The 20,016-nt window shown below is 55.8% G+C and overlaps 1 protein-coding gene across 1 annotated transcript; it reads right to left on the minus strand.

Annotated features, from left to right (window-relative positions):
* Positions 1-3,611: 3,611 nt before the first annotated feature.
* ERF (ETS2 repressor factor) lies at positions 3,612-11,135 on the minus strand. The gene is given in 5 exon segments (XM_030874116.2): positions 3,612-4,812; positions 4,814-5,727; positions 5,834-5,949; positions 6,328-6,562; positions 10,982-11,135. Coding segments are annotated over 5 exon segments (1,677 nt in total). The 5' UTR covers positions 11,004-11,135; the 3' UTR covers positions 3,612-4,422.
* Between the last annotated feature and the right edge of the window lie 8,881 nt (positions 11,136-20,016).

Raw genomic sequence — 20,016 nt, forward strand, 5'->3', positions numbered from 1 at the left:
CTTGCCGGGAAGTGTAGTCTAATAGGTACCTTCGGGAGAGCGTGAGCGAAAGGTGAAAGACAGCAGTCGCCCAGGGGAGACTGAAGAAAGTTTCAACGCCTCCTGCCCCGCCGCCAGGTCCCAAGAAACAGCCGAAGTCTATCAGAGGCTGCTGGAAAATGGAGTGCAAACACTCCAAGTTCCAAGTTTCCACAAATCCGGAAGGAAAACCCTCCCCGCAAACGATTTAGGAAACAAAGTTTCCGGTGGTTTCTCAGGACAATACAGTCTTCGGATACTGTCTAGTTTTTTCTAGCAATGTAGGTTGCACCAGCAGGCTGAGCCGAAGTTTGAAAGAAATGAAAATATAATTTTTCTTGAACCCCCATTAAGCTTATTGCATCCTCACGCTTCCTAAATCACAGGATCCTGAAAGGCCCAAAAGAAGGAAGCCGGCTGCTAGGAGTAGCCTTGGGTTTTGTGCACGCATTATATCGCCCCACTTATCGATTCATACCCGGAAGGACAGTAGCCCCAAAGCGCGCTGGGAAAGAGAGTTCGTGTGTGTGTGTGTGTGTGTGTGTGTGTGTGAGAGAGAGAGAGAGAGAGAGAGGGAGAGGGAGAGAGAGAGAGAGAGAGAGAGAGTGTGTGTGTGTGTGTGTGTGTGTGTGTGTGTGTGTGTGTGTGTGTGTGTGTGTGTGTGTGTGTGTCCCGGAAGTACTTGGAACTAGAATGAAATCACCCTCCGCCCCTCCTGCCTTGTGGAATGATGGGAAATGGAGTCTCTAGACTTCACTTTAATCAGATCCTGTGATCACACTAATTGTCCTCTCCTTTCTGAAGCCTGAAGAAAGTCTCGTCCACTCGGTCTGTAGCTGACCGCAATTCCCAGCGGACACAGACCACTGGGGTAGGACAGACGGTAGCGCTAAAGCCTTTTCAAACTGCATTAACCAGAAGGCAAAGCGCAGTCACACTTCCGCTCTCTTCTCAATGAATGAGGCTGCATCACGCACAGCCCAGAGCGGGCCCTTCTGGGAATTGTAGTAGCTTCTCAGTCAAACAGTGTCTGCTGCCCTCTGGCGGCGGCTCGGAGTCCACAAGCAAAAATCCGAGTCAAGCTCCAAAACCTGGGGAATGCTAAACTGGACCAAGGTCTGCAAGGGCAGAAGAGCAGGGCGGAATAGCAGCGGTTACTTAAGGGCCAGAACCCGTGGGACATGCGCAGTGGGCCGCGCGTGGGCAACCGCCAGAGGGGATTGGGGTCCGTCGGAGTCAGAGGGCGTCAGTCTGAGGGAATCTTACCCGAATGTCTGTACGAGCTGAGAACGTTTGTTGAGGGGTGCTAGAGCGGGTTGTAAGTGGTTATGAGGGGCCTATGGGTGTCTGGAGGTGCTCAGGGGAGTCTTTGAAGAGGTGAACTGGTCTTCCTGGAGACCAGTGAAGTCAGAGAGGACTTGGGGTGTCTGTAAAAGGTCTGTGGGAAACTGAGAAACTACTGGTGACTGAGGGGATCTCTGAGGGATGGTTGAGAAGCATAAGGAAGGACCTTTGGGGGACTGTGGGAGTACTGAGATTATCGGTAAGAAGAGGGTCTCTCATGGGATGAATTAATTGATGAAGTGTCTTGAGATCTATAAAGGGCTTTATACTTGGTTATCAGAGATCCCGGAGGATGTAGAAGGGAGCAGGGGTATGGTCTTGCAGAAACCGTGAATAAATTTAGGTGGGTCATTAAAGATTAGAGCAGCCGCTGGAATTTTCAAGACCGGATGCCACCTGTGACATCCCACGCAGCCAGAATTGGGGGCAGGAAGTCTGCTGGGGCTGTGGAATAACCTGGAGAGCAGTTCTGAAGCTGAGTGCTTTTAAATCCACGATAGACCCGGTTTAGAGGTGCTTTGAAGACACTAGAATCAGGTGCTGAGACTACTAGTCAGGGTCCTCCCTCCTCCCTCCAATGATGACATCCCTCTTTCTCCATCACACCACCACCACCACCAACTCAGCTGCATCTATGTTGCCAGGAGACAGGCCTCATCCCAACTTCCAGAAATAGCCCAGCGGCCCCCACCCTAAGGGAATGACTTACATCACCCAGGAGAGGGAGCAGTTGCCCATAGGCCGCCACGGGAGCCTCAGTTTCCTGCCAGTACCCCAACCCTGGATCGTCTCTTCACTGCCAACGGGCATCATTTGGGACCACCCACCCTGGGCTGGCATGAAATGAGGATGAAAGGAGAGTGGGTAGGCGTTTCCAGTTCCTTTCCCCTCAGAGTTACACAGGGTGAAGTTTCACGGTGAAGCCAGTCCACAACAGGCCCCGAGCCCTCAATTCTCACTCCATCTCTTAGCAGCTGTGTAGCCTTGGGGAACTCCTTCCCCTCTCTGGGCCTCCAGCACCTCACCTGCACTGAACGGGTTGCGCTGTCTCTAAGGGCACCTCTAGCTTGGATTCCTCCTCTTGATTCTTTCATCTCTGATTCAAGCTCTCCAACTTGGGCTTCTAGCCTTATAAGCTCACCTCTCAGATCCTATGATCTTGAGATCCTGGTCTAGATCCAACGATCCTGGCTTTAGGAGAACGCAGTTGTTGAAAGAACATGGGGTTCAGAGACAGACTTCATTTAAAGTCCTAGCTGGGCTTAAGGTCTTGGGCAAGTGATTTACGTGAGCCGCTTGCCCCTACCTTGCTGGATGTTGGAGATAAAGCGCTGCAGCTCCCAACTAGGTACCTGGCACACCGTAGGTCAATCAATAGCAACTATGATGAAGCCAGTCCCTTCTTATATATATATATATATTTTTTTTTTTTTTTTTTTGCGGTACGCGGGCCTCTCACCGTTGTGGCCTCTCCCGTTGTGGAGCACAGGCTCCAGACGCGCAGGCTCAGCGGCCATGGCTCACGGGCCCAGCCGCTCCGCGGCATGCGGGATCTTCCCGGACCGGGGCACGGACCCGTGTCCCCTGTATCGGCAGGCGGACTCTCAACCACTGCGCCACCAGGGAAGCCCTAGCCAGTCCCTTCTTAACTTGCTGGCAGAGAGTGTTTCCATGGTTTGATGAGAAGATCACTAAGGTACCTTGCAAGGTCTACATTTCAAGAGACCCTGCAAGCCTGTTGCCAAAGGACTCCCAGATTAATTCATAAGCGCCTCTAAGGAGAGTGATGTGTGGGAGAACACCAGACATAGCGCCAAAGGAGCTCCATGGAGGCATGACTAGGAATTCACAGAGAGGAAAGGCATTGTAGGCAGGAGAGCAAGGGCCATGGCGTGGTGTTGAAGAGCCTAAGGGGCTCCCAAGGATGAGCAGATCCCCCATGGAAGAGGGGAGCAGACAGAGGGCCAGAGCATGCCTGAGACCTTCACCATCAGGCCCAGGGGTTAAGTGCCGCCCCAGGTCAGGAGTTCATTTCCCAGGCCTGGATTTGCCCCATTCAGATGGGGTTAGGCCCTCTGGCCATAGGTCCATTTGGGGGTCCAGTCTAGGTCCCTGTCCTTAAGAACCAAGCAAAGGCTGTTGCCCTGCAGTGGCTGCACCCAGCACCCAGGACAGATCACTGCATCCAAAGGTCCAAAGTTTTATTATTTTGAATACATTCTCCAGCAGCCCCCAACTTCCCTCCCCCCAACCCTCCGTCCCCAATACAGAATAAGGCTTGACCACAGACCCCCAGCCCAGGGGCCCCAGCTGGGAGGCAGAGGGGGCTTCCAGTTTGGTTTCAGGGCACCCCCTTCCCACCTGCCTGCCTATGGGCTAGTCCTAGGAGCAGCTGGGGGTGAAGGGGTTGGACTGGCGCTGGGGTGGGGAGTAGGAGAGGGATAGCAGGCACTTGTAGAGATTTGTGGCCTATGGGCGGCACCCCTCACCCTCCTCCACCCCCAACCCCCCCCCACAGAATTTTTGGTTCATCATAAAATGTTCCTCCCTCCTCTGCTGCAACCCTGTGGGGGGGTATGAGAAACCCAGGCACTCATGGCCCCTGGAGGGGCAGGGAAGGCAGGATCGGGGCTGAGGATGGCCGGGGGTGGAAAGGGAGAGAGGTACAGGAGGCAGAGAACAGGGAGGGAGACAAGGCTTTACTTCCTAAGCGATTGTAATAAAAAAGTTCCTGGGCTTTGAGGCCAGAGCCTCAGTTCAAATATAAATTCCCCAGAATGGAGGTGGCCCCCTTAACTCCCCCCTCCCCCCTACCACTCTGCCCGGAGCTTAGAAACCCACAGAGACAGGGGACAGCTCCCAGCCCTGGGCACCCACCCACCCTCACAGTTAAAAAAAAAAAAGAAATTAAAAGTTTTATACAAAACGTGGGGGAGGGGAAAGGGAGGAGGCAGGGAAGAGACGAGAAAGCTGCCCTCACCTCCAGGGAATGGGGGGGGTTAAGGCAGCAAAAGAGGCATGGGGGGGGTGGAGGGAACGGGGGTCCCCTGCCCACAGCCCTCAGGAATCTCGATGCTCCAGAGAGAGCTGGGCTGTAGCGTGCTGGAGGTCAGAACTCACCCGCCTTGGGGTGAGGGGCCCCCCTGCCTCCCCAGGCCCCTCCCCACGCACCTTCTTGTCCTCTCCCTCATCCTCGAGGCCCCCAGCGGGGCCCCCACCCCCCTCCAGGCGACAGTCTTCACTCCAGCGCCGTTTAAAGCGCAACTTGAGGGGCATGCATTGGGCTGCCCCGGGTGCCTCGCCGGGGTCGGGCTTCGGGGGTGCAGGGGGGGCACGAGGCGTCTTGAACACTTCCCCGTCTTCCTCATCCTCGTCGCTGATGTCAGTCACCTCCACCTCCTCTGACTCGCCTTCCGAGATAGGCTCCACCTTGATCTGGGGTGGGGGGGGGCGGGGGGGCGGGGGGGCCCAGCACCCCGGCCCCCTCGGCCAGCCCGCCTGCGCTGCCACCACCACCGAGGGCACTGCCACTGCCCTTGTCAGCGCCCACCAGAGCCTTGTCCCCAGCCGCCCGCTGCCGGCGTCCCAGTGGGGGCGGCTGGAGCTTAAACTTGAATGGAGAGGAGGAGGAAGAAGAGGAGGACGAAGCTGAGGAGGGGACTGGTGGGGTCTCGGGTGCCATGGGCGGCAGCGGGCACTTGTCAGCGCGCTGGGGCTGCGGCACCACCAGCCCGGGGTAGTGCAGGAAGGCGCGGGGGCTGAGGTGGTAGTTGTAGACGCTTTGGGTGTGGGCCTGCAGGTACCGTTTCATGTCCTCAGGGCTGAAGGAGAAGTGGGAGCCTCCCCCCGAGCCGCTGGGGCCCCCGCCACCACTGGGGTACATAGGGCTCAGCGTGGGTGAGGGAGTGTAGGCCAGGTGCGTGGGTGTCATGGGCAGAGCCGGTGAGAGCTGAGGGGGCAGCAGGGAGCCAGGCCCGGCTAGAGGCGACACAGGGAAAGGGCTGAGGGGCTCAGGGCCACCCCGGGGCCGGGGGTAGACACGGAAGACACCAGGGTCATGGGGCAGGCGGGCCAGCGGGGGCCCGCGGAAGGCACCCAGCTCCGGGGGGCCAGGCGGTCGGGCCCGGGGGTCCTCTCCCAGTGGCTCTTCCAGCTCTGACGTGCCATCACTACAGTCACTGACAGAGCCTCGGCCCAGGCGTCGGGCCACCACAGCCGAGAAGAGGGAGGATGAGGACGAAGAGCAGGCCGGTGGTGAGCGGGGGTCCTCGGTGGGAGACAGCACCTCGGAGGGCGTTGAGGGAGGGAAGCGGAAGTGGCTGCCGCCTGTCGGCACTGGCGGGGCGCTCTGGGGCACCGCACCCCCTGGCGGGAGAGGGGAGACACGATGTCAAGGCCCCCAGCCTCGCCTGGACATTCAGACAGACCCTGCCGTCCCTCTGAGGCCATGCTTACCAGCCCTTGTACTCACCAGCCAACCCCACATCGATGAAAGGGTAATTAACCAGCACCAGTTTGTTGAAGTTGAACTTGTAGGTGAACCGTTTCCCCTTAGTCTTATGCAGAATACGTTTGTTGTAATAATAGCTGTGGATGTAGAAACACCATCGGACGGTCAGTCACGCGGGACCCAAGTCCAGACCCCGAACCTTGACACGTGTGAGTGCTGCTCGCAAAGGGTGACTGAGAAACACGGGCCACCCGAGAGAAATCAAGGTCCAGAGGGTGGAGACCAGCTCTCCCCTCAGTTCTGGGGCCAGACTAGAGGCCACGTCCCTGGTTGTATTCTCTCCTCAGGACACCTCGGTGTGACAAATGGTCTCAGAGAGGGGCTGGGACTTGCCCAAGGTCACGCAGCTGTGATTTGGACCCAGAGGGCAAACCCAAAGCCTATTCCCGTGGGCCAGGGGCTCCCAACCAGTGGGGCGCTGTCCACATCTGCCCAGGGACCTCTGCCCTCCTCACCGCAGGGCCCGGCTCAGCTTGTCATAGTTCATCTGGGGCTTGCACTTGCGGACACCCCAGAGCCGAGCCACCTCATCGGGGTCCTTGATGACGAATTCCCCGTAGTCCCCCTGCCAGGCGATGACACCCTGGTACTCCTCCTTCCGCAGCAGCTCCAGGATAAAGTGCCACAGCTGGATCTGCCTCGAGCCGGGGGACGACTCCGGCTTGTAGGCCCAATCCGGGAAGGCAAACCCTGGGGACAGGAGGCAGGGGTGCGGCCCCGGGTCAGGGCGCCAAGTCTGGGGCCCTACGGCCCATCCCAGGGTCCACCCCCTACCCCGCCCTTAACGTGGGGAAATCCGTCTCCCCCTGCCAAGCCAGGACCTGGGTAGAGGGAGACAGTGTGTGTCTGTCTGTGTGTGAGGGGGGCTAGACAGGAGCTGGGGGGAGGGGAAGCTGGAGCCTGCTCCAGCGACACCGGGAGAAACAGGAAACCGTCGGCGGCGGGTCCCGGGGCCAGTGCCAGGGGGCCAGGCACCAAGCCAGGCCGGCGGGCAAGGCTGCCAGTGGGGGAGGGGCAGGAAGGGGCACACGTGGCCAGACGGGTTGGGGCGAGCCCCCCCAGCCCACCCGCACTCCCGTTCAGGGTCAGTCACTACCACGCCGGCCCCCCGCCCCCACCACACGACCGTCTCTGTTCCCCTCCTAGGAAGGTACACTGTCTCCCTCCCAAGACCTACCGGAGCCCTTACTCCCACCCTAGGCCCCGAAAGGAGGATTTTTTTTTTTTTCTTAAAAGGACCAGGAGGGGTGGGGTGGCTGCTTGACGATGAGGTCAGCGCTTGCACACACAGAGGCTTCTGTCTTCCCTGGAGAGTGAAACCCAGACTGTCTGAGAGAGCGCCCCCCCGCCCCCCCATCAAGCCCTGGACCCTCTGTGCTGCACTGCCCTACCCAGACCCGGGCGCACGGACCCAACCTGGCTGGAGGGCCTCAAGACTGAACAGTCACCGCTAGCTGTAGCCTGCTCCCCCTTCTGCCTTCTCATCCTCAGCTTCTTCCCTGCCCACCTACCTACCCGCCCCCAGCATTAACCTTGGGTAGAGGTTGGTGGTGGGCTGGCTGGTCCCTAGAGGTGATGGGCAGCCTGGGGGGGAGAGTTGGGGGGGCTGCGGTTGTTGTCATTTCCCAAACCCCGGGGTAATCAGAGGTCATCAATAATTCAGCACTAGGCAGCCGGTAATGGAGGGGCGGGAGGAGGGAAAGGGAGGAAGAGAAGGGGGGAGGCAAGACAGAAGCCCTGGTGCCACTAGAGGGAGAAGGCCAAGGTGGAGAGCTAAGGATGGGCGGGGTCCCAAGTCCCAATCAGGCTGCAAGGGTCAGCCTCCCTCCCCTGGCCCTGGCTCACACCACAGCTCAAGCAGGTACCAACCAGGCCTGGGGCAACATGGAACCTCCCCCAAAGACTCCACCCAAGTCTGGAATCCAACAGGGGATCCTTCCCCATGGGGACACAGGGGATCAGCAGTTCCTATTCCCACAGGGGCCACTCCCTCTAAATCAGAGCTGACTCTAACCTCTACTGGGACCCAGCTCCCTGACCCCTGGCCTTGGGTAGACTGGGATGGCCAGCATTCCCCACCTGGTCCCTGCCTCATTCAGAAATTCCAGCCTCAAACCAGCCCCCCGGGGCTCCAGGGATATGACCATATGACCTCCAGCTGGTCGCAGACCCAGGGTACTGTATGTACCAGCAGCCCCTGCTCCATTCAGAAGTGACAGCCCCTGACAACACCTTCCATGGACCCCAGCATCCACAGACCCATCCCTCTCTTGGGAATCCAGGTGTTCACCCCTTTACGCTCACCCTGCTAGAGAACCCAGGTCCGAGGGTCTTGTTCAGGGCCCAGAGGTCCTTGGGAACCCAAGAGTCCGCCCGCTCCACGTACCCTCCAACCTCCTCCAAACTCCTGTCTCCCTTCAGGGCACCAAGCTTCGCGCTCCCCCCCACCTAAACCCCAATCTGGCTCTCCGACTCGGGGTGGGGGCCGAAGCCCCTGAGACATCAGTCTAGAGCTGGGGTGTGTACTGATTTCCACCCTCCCCCCAAAATTAAAGCCACCCTTCCCAGCCCACCCGCCCCAGCCTCCTTGTCCCGGTAACCAGGCAACGTGTGTGCAGCGACAGTCCTGGGAGCGGGGGAGCAGGAGGCTAAAAATAAACTTTGCAGAAGAGAAGGAGTGAGAGAGACTACATGCAACACAAAGGGAAGGGAGGTGGGGGGCTCTGGAAAGGCCTCAAGCTGCATTCCGGGGACTGACCCAGGCCCCCTAGTTAACCCCCTCCCTGAACAAACCCCCTCCCGGACCAGAACCCTGGCTCCCACTCGTGGCAAGGGCCCTCCCTATTCCCAGGCCCACCCCAAAGCCAGCTTTCCTCATCGGACATGGCATACATGAGGGCCTGTTCCCAGCTTTGGGGGGAGAAGGAAGATGAGGGGTGACGTCAGGGTGTCTCAATGGGGCTCTGTTCCCCAGGCTTTGGAGCCAGGAGCCAGGCACGGGCAAGGGGAGCATGTGTGAGTGTGTGTTGTGTATGGGTCCACGTGCTTAAAACAGGGAACCACCCGGCCCGCACCAAGAAAGCTTGGGGGTGCAGGACCTCTGGAGCATGGGAGGACAGCGAGGCAGAGACAGAGCAGCTGACACTGAGAGACGAGCTGAGGACATTGCCAGACAGGGTGGAGAAGAGGCAGCAGACAGGAAGGGCTGGGATGGCGGGGTCCCAGAAGGCACACCTGGGTCCCACGGAGGCGGGGTAGGGAATCTCCCAGACAGACTGTGGAAACCTGGGAGCGGGGTCTGCAGAATTCTTGGGCGCCCCTCAAATTCACATAACTGCCCAAACTTTTTTTAAAAGGACTCTGGGGTCGGAAGGGAGGGGTAGTGGTAGAGGAAGAGCACGCCGGCCTCCTGGGGGGCCCCGCCACCTCCCCCAGTCCAGGCAGCCTTCGGTGGCGCCAGAGCCGGGAAGAAAACAGGAAGTGGGAAACAGCCGCGGCAGAGGAGAGAGGGGCCGGGATGGAGGATCGGATGGAGGGGCGCGCAGCGGCCAGCCAGGAGGCAGATGGACCCATGGACCGACTGGGAGACCAGTACAGGCCCCCGCCCCTTCCCCCAGCCAGAGAACCCACACGGCGCGGCCCCAAGACTGGGTTGGGGGAGCTGCCCAGCCGGTCCCACCAGGCGAAGGCCCGTAGCAGGGAGGGAAGACGAGGCGGGGTTGTCTGGGTGCCTCGGCCCCCTCCTCCGGCGAGGGGAGGCTCCTGCTGCCCCCAAGGCCCAGCGGCCCGGGAGCCTTTGGGAGCCAGAGAGTATGTGGGACGCACGTGACTGACCCTACAGCACTCCGAACCCCTGCCCCACGCCCAGCCCCCTCCTCGGTCCCAATCCCCAGGCGCCGGAGCCCGGCTCGGAGTCCTTTAAGAGCCGCCCCCACCCGCCGAGCGACGGGGGGGCGGGGTGGGTGGGCCGGTCGGGGCACACACCCTCACACAGGAGTCCTAGCCGCGGCCGCCGCCGGGGGAAGGAAACAAGTTTGAACAGCGGCGCCTGGCCCCCTTCCCCCTCCCCCGTCCCCGCCCCGGGCCGGATTCCGACGGGGTAGACGGGCAGGGGGCGGCTGGGACCCCTCCCCCAGCGCGCTCGGGCGCAAAGTCCAGCCAGCGAGAGCCCGGGGGCGGCGGGGGAGGGGAAGGGGGAAAGTCCGGGGAGGGGGTTAATCCTGCTGCCCCCCGCCCGCCGACCGGGGGGGGAGGGGAACCTTGGCCCCTTAAGGAGGAGCAAGTTGGCGGGGAAGAGGGGGGGCGGAAGGAAAAGACGGCCGGTTGAAAGAGAAGAGCTGGATGAGGGAGGGGGTCGAGGGGGGGAGCCTCCGCGTCCACCCCCACCTTCCCCACCCTCCCCAACCCCGGGTCCCCGGAGGCGAGGGAGGAGGGTTCCCAGGTCTCTCCCGAGCGACCTTAAAGCCGCGCGTTCTAAGGTCGGAAACAAAAAGTTCCTTTTTCGAACGTTCGGGCTGCGCTTTGGAACTTTGCGACTCGGCGCGGGCGGGGGAGAGAGGAGCCGGCGGAGACGGGCGGGGGAGGGGCGGTGCAGCCCGGTCCCCGAGTCCCGGGCTCCCCACTCACGCCCTCCTCCTAGAGGCCATCCTGTATCCCCCTCTAAGCCGGTGCGGGGCACGCATCGCGGTGAAGGTCACGGGCCGGACCGCGCAGCGCGGAACCTGGGATAGCGGGCCCTGTGGACAGCCCCCCCGCACACACACACCCCGCACACGTCCCGGCCCCCAGAGTGCAACGTGACAGAGCGGCGGGGAGGAACCCAGCCACCCCCGTGATCCCGGGAGTGAGGGAGAGCCGAGCTTTCGGGGTCCAAGCAAGGAGAGAACCGGGACTCGCAGCACCCATACCACTGCGCCCACAGCCAGGAATTGGGGGTCCGGTGCACACCCCCGCTCGCGCCGCAAGAAGCAACAGGTCTGGAGTGCTTGGGGGTCCCCCGGAACTGGGGATCACTCGGGCTCCCCCAGAACCCTTCAGCCCCCCCAAAGTTTCTCCGCCTGGTTTCCCGGGGCAACAAGTCTCCCCCACACGTGCTGCCCCCGCCCCCACCTGTGTCCGCCGGGGTCTTCATGCTGGGGGGCCCGGGGCGAGGCGCCCCGACTCCGGGCCGCAGCTCCCGGCGCCCGCGCTGCCCCGTCCCGTCCCGAGCCCGTCGGGCCGCCCTCGCCGATTCACCCGGCCTCGCCTCTCAGAGCCTCTCCCCTCCCCGCCGCCGCCTCCCGGGTTAATATCGCACTCCGGGGCCGGGACGCCCACGCCCCCCGGCCGGCGACGTCACCGCCGCGTCGCCATGGAGACACTGCGCCCGCCCCCTCCCCGCGCACTCACACACACACGCGCGCGCGCGCGCGCACGCACACACACACAAGCACACTCACACGCACGCACACACACACACTCGTCGGCGCGCAGCCACTGAGCACCGGCCGGCTCTAGGCTTAAAGGGGCCGCGCGACGGGGGAGGAGGGAAGGAGGGGGTTGGGGTGGGATGGGGTCCGGGGGGTCATGACCCTTCTCTGAGGCTCCAAGTCTGAAGATAACTTAAGTCCTCAGGACTCGCGACCTGCCGCCCCTCCTCCTCTCCTGCCCACTGCGGGGTCCAGATTTTCTTTGGAAGCCTGTAAGAGGGCTTGGGGGGTACCTTCTGATGAGTGTCAGAAACTTTTGTGAGGAGGAGTATGGACCTTTGGGGAGGAGGCAGAATTTTCTCTGCAGGGGGGCCGGGTCAGGACCTTGGAGGATGATCCAGACCACAGCATTTCCCAGGCTGGGCTCACCATGTCCCCCCACCAACGATCCTGAGCCTGAATGGGGGCAGCTGTCCAGGGGTGGGGTGGAATGGGTGGGAAGCATTTCCCAGCATCGGAAATAGGGAGGCGGCTGTGCCCTCCATTCCTTCAGGGATGGGGTCTTGGCCTTCCAGATAGCCCCAGTCCCAACTGGGGAGGAAGTGACCAGAGAGAATGCACGCGGGAGCCCGCCCCCCCATCCCCAGACCGCAGCTGTCCTGGGGACACGGCTGGCGCCGGAGGTACCCCCACCTCCACCTCCAGGGCAGGGGGTTCCGGGGATGGGGTCAGGATGCGAGGGGGTGAGCAAAGTCGGAACAAATGTGCTCCCAAGGGGCACTGGGGGGTCGCCAGGAGAGAGGAAGGCAGGGCTTAAGGATGAAGGCCAGCGCGTAGGGCAGTGTTAAGTCTGTTCTCTGCAGCTGGGAGGAATGGATGAAGCCTGAGGCTTTGGGAAACAGGAAATCAGCAATGATCCGATGGCCAACAGTAGAGGGCAAATCGAAGCTATAGTCACAGAGTCTCAGAAAAGACTCTGAGGTACCAAAGGAAACGAAGCGGGGAGGGCGGGGGGAGATGCTCAGAGAGAGTGAAATCAAGAAGACAGAGACGAACAGGCCACAGAGAGGGAAGGCCTGAAGGGTCAGGCTCTGGGTGCTTAGGGCTTCAAGCCCAGCCTCTGTTGCTGGGTTCCTACTGGCGTTAGAGCAGATCCTCACCAGTGCCTCAGAAGTCTCAGGCCTCTTCCACAGGGAGACCAAGTCCCCCCGGGAAACATCACCCCCCTGGGGAATTAATGTAACCTTGCCTAGGGACAGTGCAGCTCCCCCACGGATATTGTAACCCTCTGGGAGCGGTGTGGTCCAGCAATGATAATCATCATCACTGTTACTATAACAGCTCCCTCCCGAATTGCTAACGCTCAAGATGTGCCAGGCACTGGGCCAAGCGTTGTCGGGACATCTTCTCATTCAATCCTCACAAAACCCCAAAGAAGGGAATTACTATTGTTCGCCCCATTTACAGATTAAGAAAATGAGGCTCAGGAAGTGTTGGAGCCAGGATTCAAACCCAACCTATCCAATTCAAAATCACCACCCTTAACCACTATATTTTACTACCTCTTTTACTGCCCCCCCCCCAGAAAAAGATGATGCAAAGTTTAAAAGATAATAGGTCTATAACAGCCTCAGTGACCTCCATACTCCCACCAGCAAGACAGAGACTGGGGTGGCAGCCCAAACTCTGCTATTTCCTGTACGCGACATAGAGCAAGTGAATTTATCTCTTTGAGCCTCAGCTTCCTCATCTGTAAAATGGAGATATTAATAGGCCCTACATGATTAGGTTGTTGTGAGAAATCAGAGATTTGAGGTAAGTACACAATAAATACTGGTAATAATTATTAGCAGAGTTACCTCTGTGGATGAGGTAAGCACCCCTCACCCTACAGACTCCAACTGTTTGACAATAAACACACAGCATTGATAGTGAAATTTCCTGTTAATAGCATAATCCTACCCTGACCCAGCTGGATAACTCAATCCCACAGTTTCTGTGAAACACAATCATAGATGGTGGGTACGCCTCATGGGAGACTCTCAGCCATCCACAGAGAATGGGAGTGCCTGGTGAAAATGGCGTGTCCACAGATATTATAACCCCTCAGGGGTCTGTGTGACTCCACCATAGAAGTGTGGACTGTCTTGGATACTTTAGTTGTCTTGTGAACACTGAAAACCACCCCCAGGGATGGTGAACCCCACCATTCCTATGTGAAACACCTAGATGTTGTGAACTTGTGATGGAAACTGTCCATCACCACTGGTCATTCCTTGAAGATATACCATCCAACCAAGGCCATGTGAACTCCAATGAGCAAGGATCACCCCCCACTTTCCTCAGTTCACTATGGAAAGCCTCCACAAATGCCCCTGGGGCTGGTAAAAAGCACAGCCTCTCACAGACCTAGGATGTGCCTGGGATGAATAGTGTAACACTTCATGGAGAAAACAAGTCTGTCTGCACAGTAAGGACACCCCAACTCCCATGGACCTAGTAGTTCTTGTTCCAGTTTACTGTCCTGACACAGATAACTTTTATCCTATTGTTGTCAGGCAAAGGCATGGACAGAACCTATACCCACAGAAGTCACAACTCTTCACAGACTTCACACCTAGAAAGGAAACTGTGTGGACGATAAAAATCATAATTGCAACCCACCCATTACCCATATAAGCAATAATGAACCACTACTCCTCTATTGTCATTCCCTTAGAAATAGTAGGACCCACCCACACTGTTTAGAGAGCAGAGCCACCTAGACAGTGTAACCATTGCCAAACAGAAAATGTAACCCCTTTATAGTATCACCCTTCCTCATCTCCCTGACTTGAAAAGCTGAAGGGTCCCAGAGCTCAGTCCCAGGTCCTCTTCTCTTCTCCATCTACACCCCTTCCTTTGACAATCTCCACCAGGACCACGGTTTCATATATCATCTCTATGCTGATTACACCCAAATTTCTATCTCCATCTCAGGACTCTACCCTGAGCTCCAATCTCACATGTTGAACTGCCTCATCAGTGTTTCCATTTGGATTTCTCGAGTTTTCCAAGTCATAATGGTCTTCTGGATCTCCCCCAAACTGTCCCCCCACCTCCAGTCTTCCCCATCTCAGGAAAATGCAACTCCATTTTGCTGGTTGCTCAGGCTGAATAGCTTGGAATCATCCTTAATTCCTTTCTCTCATCCTACATCCAATCTGAAGGGAACTCCCATCGGCTAGCTCTTCCTTCAGCTGTTTCAGAATCAGCCACCCTCCCCTGCCACCACCATCCTGTGCTCTATCGGCAGCCAGACTGGTTTTAGTCAACTACATGACATCCCTTTGCTGCCCCAAACCCTCCAATAGCCCCTCTGCTCGCTGGGAGTAAAAGCCAGCTCCTTGCTTTTACAGCTCCTTGCCTGCAAGGCCCTTCCTTCCTGATCTCACTTCCCACCTTTCCCCTTCATTTCTTTTCCAAATACGCTCCAGCCTCTTTGCTGTTTCTAGAATATGCCAGGCATATTACTCCCTCGGGGATTTTGCCCATGCTATTCCATCTGCCTTGAAGACTTTTCCCCCAGAGGTCTGCATAGCTCTGTCCCTCATCCCTTTCAGGTTGTTACTTAAAAATCACCTTCCCGGGAATTCCCTAGTGATCCAGTGGTTAGGACTCCGTGCTTTCACTGCTGAGGACACGTTAGGGAACTGTGATCCTGCAAGCCACGCAGTGTGTGGCCAAAAATTAAAAAATAAACAAACCTCCTTCCCAATACGACTATGTCTGACCACTATATATACACATACATATATATATATATATATATATTTTTTTTTTTTTTTGCCACACCATGTGGCATGTGGGAATCTCAGTTCCCTGACAAGGGATCAAAACCCTGCCCCCTGCAGTGGAAACGTGGAGTCTCAACCACTGGACCACCATGGAAGTCCCTGATCACTATATTTTAAATTGGAGCCCCCTTCCTAGATCCCTGTGTCCCTTCTATGCACTATTTTTCTGCATAGCACTTAGCATCATCTGACATATATTTCCATAATGTATCTGCTTGTCATTTGAATCCCTCCTACATAATATCAGCTCTAAGAGGGCACGGATTTGTGTCTGTTTTGTTGCCTGTAGTATCCCCAGAGCATGGCAATCAATAATGAATGGATAAGCTCATCTTTGGACAGTGAACTCCCTTATGCCCAATGTAATACCAATAAAATGCAGCTCCATACACACAGAGAAACCCTCCTGGACAGTCGATGCCAGTGCAACCCCCTAAAGAGTGTGAATCCCGACGTGAATCTCATAAACAGGGAAACCTCTATACAAGGTGAACTTGTCCTACTCAATGTCAGCTCCACAAAGACAGGGACTTGATCCGTATTCTTCACATTCTTCATTGCTTTATCACCAGTGCCTAGACCAGGGTCTGTCATAGAGTAGGCTGGTGATATGTATTTGCTGAAGTGAACTGAATCTGCATACAGCTGGTATAACCCCACAACCAGATCCCATAGAGACAGTGTCCATACTGATGTAAACGCCATATACAGTGTGACTCTCACATGGACAGTGTAAACCCCCAATAGACAGTGTAATGCTTAAAAACAGTGTGAACCCAAATATAGGCAGCATGACCCTCATAAACCTTGTCCAGATAGGCTAGCTCTCATAAATGATCTGGGCCTCATCCAAAAGTACTTCATAAACTGTGTGGACCCATATGACAGGGCAACCCACATAAACGGTGTAAACCCCACATAGGCAGTGTAACCCTCAAAAACAGTGTGAGCCTCATATAGATGGTGAGAAAGCAAATGAACAACGTGCACCCCCCATACAAATGGCTTGTCTCCTCTTTTTTTTTTTTTTTTTTTTTGCGGTGCGCGGGCCTCTCACTGCTATGGTCTCTCCCGTTGCGGAGCACAGGCTCCGGACGCGCAGGCTCAGCGGCCATGGCTCACGGGCCCAGCCACTCCGCGGTATGTGGGATCTTCCCGGACCGGGACACGAACCAGTCCCCTGCATCGGCAGGAGGACTCTCAACCATTGTGCCACCAGGGAAGCACCCCCCCCTCCTTTTTTTAAAATAAATTTTTTTATTTTTGGCTGCATTGGGTCTTCGTTGCTGCACGCAGTCTTTCTCTAGTCGTGGCAAGCAGGGGCTACTCTTCGTTTCCGTGCATGGGTTTCTCATTGCGGTGGCTTCTCTTGTTGCGGAGAACGGGCTCTAGGCGCGCAGGCTTCAGTAGTTGTGGCTCGCGGGCTCAGTAGTTGTGGCTCACAGGCTCTAGAGCACAGGCTCAGTAGTTGGTGGTGCACGGGCTTAGTTGCTCCGCAGCATGTGGGATCTTCCCAGACCAGGGCTCTGTGTCCCCTGCATTGGCAGGCGGATTCTTAACCACTGCACCACCAGGGAAGCCCTTGTCCCCTCCTTAGTGTGCGCTACCACAGAGGCGGCATAAGTTGTTTAACGTTGTGTTGTGTGAATTCCTCTAGCAGTAGGGTCAATTCCCACAACCGGGTAAACCTCACATGCATAGTGTAGTGCATGTGAACAGGATTACATATAGTGCATATAAACAGGATTACCTCAGTAAGCAGTGTGAGCCTTCATGGGAATAATGTAGCCCCGTAGTCAGCATGACCTCATGCAGGACATTGTGCCCCCGCGTGGACAGTGCCACCTGCCCGGGTGGACCACTCTGTGAATAGTGTAGACTCAACCAATGGGTGTAATAAACCCCAATGTCACTGTCAGTTTTATTAAGTCATGGATAATGTAGCCCTTTCCCGTAGACAGGAAGAAATTCCCTGTTCCAGTTAAACACTCTGGGCTCAAACAGAGGTGGCCAAATAACACACCTGGCAAATAAGATTTAAGAAGTACGGATTGAGTGGGGCTTCCACAGAAGCTTCCAAAAGGTAAAAGATTCAAAGTGTCAAACCCTTATGTCCCATATCGCTGCTTGGAACTTGGAGTGGGTGGCAAGAGCTCCAGCAGCCACTGAGGCAGAGGAGCTAAGTATGACTGAAAAGACCAGAAGGTGATTCAATCTCTTCAGAGGTAAGAGAAAAATACATCTCTATTTTATTTAAGCCACTGTTGTTTGGATTTCTGTTACTTTTGTCTGAAGTGAAATCTAACTGATAATAGTTATAAAAAAATTCACTAAAGTTGAAAGACTGTTAACATTAAAAAAAAAAACAAAACCCTCTGGGCTTTTGTAATTTTCATACAATTATACTAATCCCCCCCAACCCGGAAAGTCTTAACTCTCCAATAAAAAGTTACCCAACTCCCCTTCAACACACACACGTATTAGGATAGTATGACTCCCTGAAGGGTGGTGTAACCCATCATCGACACTAGGCCCCAAATAAAGGCCAAGAAATGGTGACTTCTTGAATGGCAGGGATTTCCCAGAGTCCAGTGCAGGATAGGGCATATAAAAATCACCGCTCCCATTTATTGAGCACTTACTATACGCAAGGCCCTAGATTCAGCATCTCATTTCATCCTCACCTCAACTTTATGAGATAGATATTCTAATGATCCCCATTTTTCAGATGAGGAGAGTGAGAATGAGAGAGGGTACAGGCCCAAGGCTACACAGCTAAAAACTGTTACAGCTGGGACATCAAGCAGTAGACCATAATGCCTCCTGATGGATTGATAAATGCCCCACAGATATGCTGAACCCTGGAATCCTTTCAAAAAGCACCACCACCAGCACCACTACAACACATACAAACTATACGGACAGGTTACCAGTAAGGTTGTGACAGCATAGACTCTTCAGGCAGTGATAAGCTCCTTCTGAATAATAATAATCACAGCAATAGTTAACATTTTTGAGGATTTACCCTGCTAGAGACACAGACCTAAATGCTTTGCACATCTTAACTCATTACATCTTCATAACAACCCTATTCCATAGGATTAAAAAAAAATTATCCATTACAGATGTAGAAATTGAGGCATAGAGGGATTAAGTGATTTGCCCAAGGTCACACAACTGGGAAGAAGCCCAGCTCAGTTTGACCCTGAGCAACCTGGCTAAGCCTGTGTTATTCTTCCTCCTGCAACATCACCCCCACCCCACATGAAAATTTAATTTCAATGAACTGTGTAAGTTAACTACATTTTATGTAATTGTTCCAGGGACAGGTGAAATAGGCCTTGGACTGTGTGGACTCCCACAGATGGGTCTCCTTTATGCATGGTGTAACTCGAATAAGCAGTGGACATTAAAAACACACCACGGCCAGAGACAATCCTGAACAGACAGTAGAGACCCTCTTTTACCGCCTGTACTTCCTAGGCAGGGTGAATTCCTTCATGGAGAGTACAGATCTCCCCATTGAGTCTAATTCGCCCTCACACCCGACGTGAACTGACTGTGGAACATGAAACACCATCCCAATCAATGGAAATCCTCCCCCCCCCAACACAATGTAAGTTGTCACGGGCAATGTGAACTTTCACGCAGTATGAGCCTCCCCATGGCCAGTATAATTAATCTCTTTCATATCTGTGACAATGTTAACATGGACGGTGAACATGTCCCTGCATGGGGAACTTTCTGTGGCTGCTGTGAACCCCTTGTGGGACAGCACAAACCATTCTCCAAGGGCCTACCTAAGTAGGCTGTGGGAACTCTCTGACGAACATAAACTTTGCTCACACCCAACCCCTACCCAATGAGCACAGTGTAAACAGCCCTGTAAAATTTCCCTCAACTCAGGGCCCACTCAACGTGGAAGTGCAAACTCTCTTTTAGAATGATATTAAAATAGTAGTTATAATATGACAGTATAAGATAGTATGTCATAACATAATAGCATAAGTAACAGTGTAAGATTCCTCTCCAGTGTGAACTTGTAGACAGTGAAATTTCCCCCCCTCTCAAGGCAAACCTTCTGTGGACAGTGCATAATGTGAATCTCATGGATAACATGAATCTCCTTCATACTCAGCGAATCCCATTGGACAACTGATACTTCCCTTTAGCCCAGAGTGAACTGGCCACGTCACAGTATACTCTCTCACCGGTAGTGTGAATGTTACAGGCATTAAGAACCTGCAGTAGGCTGGTGGCATTTTCCTCACACCTGGTGTGAATCCCTTGTGGATACTGCGAACCCATCAGACGCAGTAGGTGAGTACGGCCCATTACCGGCTAGCCAGGGCAAATGCAACGTGCAGAGTACGGATGGAGGCACTGCCAACAGGTTCACAGCTGGTGTGAATCCCGTATCTGGGCAGGAGGAATCTACTACTGACAGGACATATTCCTCTCCTCCCAACCCCCAGTGTGATCACCCCACCTTAAAAAAAAAGAAAAAAATCTTGCTCCCGCCAGGTGTGAACACCTACAAAGTGTAGCTCTTCACGGAATGCAGTGTGACGCCCCATGAAGCACTGTACTTCCCCATCTCGTGCCTCCCCCCACCCCATGTCTAGGGGGGCTGTCAGAAAACTGCGCCGCCCTAAATGTCAAAGTCTTGGAGGAGGTGGCCTGTCCCCAAGGCCACCAAGCCCCAGGCCACGCGCGTAGACTACTCTGCAGCGCGCGCCACCCCTCAAGTGCTCGTTCTCTCCCCTCCCGGTGGCAACAGGGCTTTCCGCGGGGCCGCGCCAGACTTTCCGAGACTGTTGATTGGTTGTAGTCCCCGCCACCCGGCAGCCAATCAAGCGGGGGAAAGGTGACATCACTTATTCTCCTCCCCTCCCCCCCA

This window comes from Globicephala melas, chromosome 19 (genome assembly GCF_963455315.2).
Source record: "Globicephala melas chromosome 19, mGloMel1.2, whole genome shotgun sequence".
Classification (NCBI taxonomy): domain Eukaryota; kingdom Metazoa; phylum Chordata; class Mammalia; order Artiodactyla; family Delphinidae; genus Globicephala; species Globicephala melas.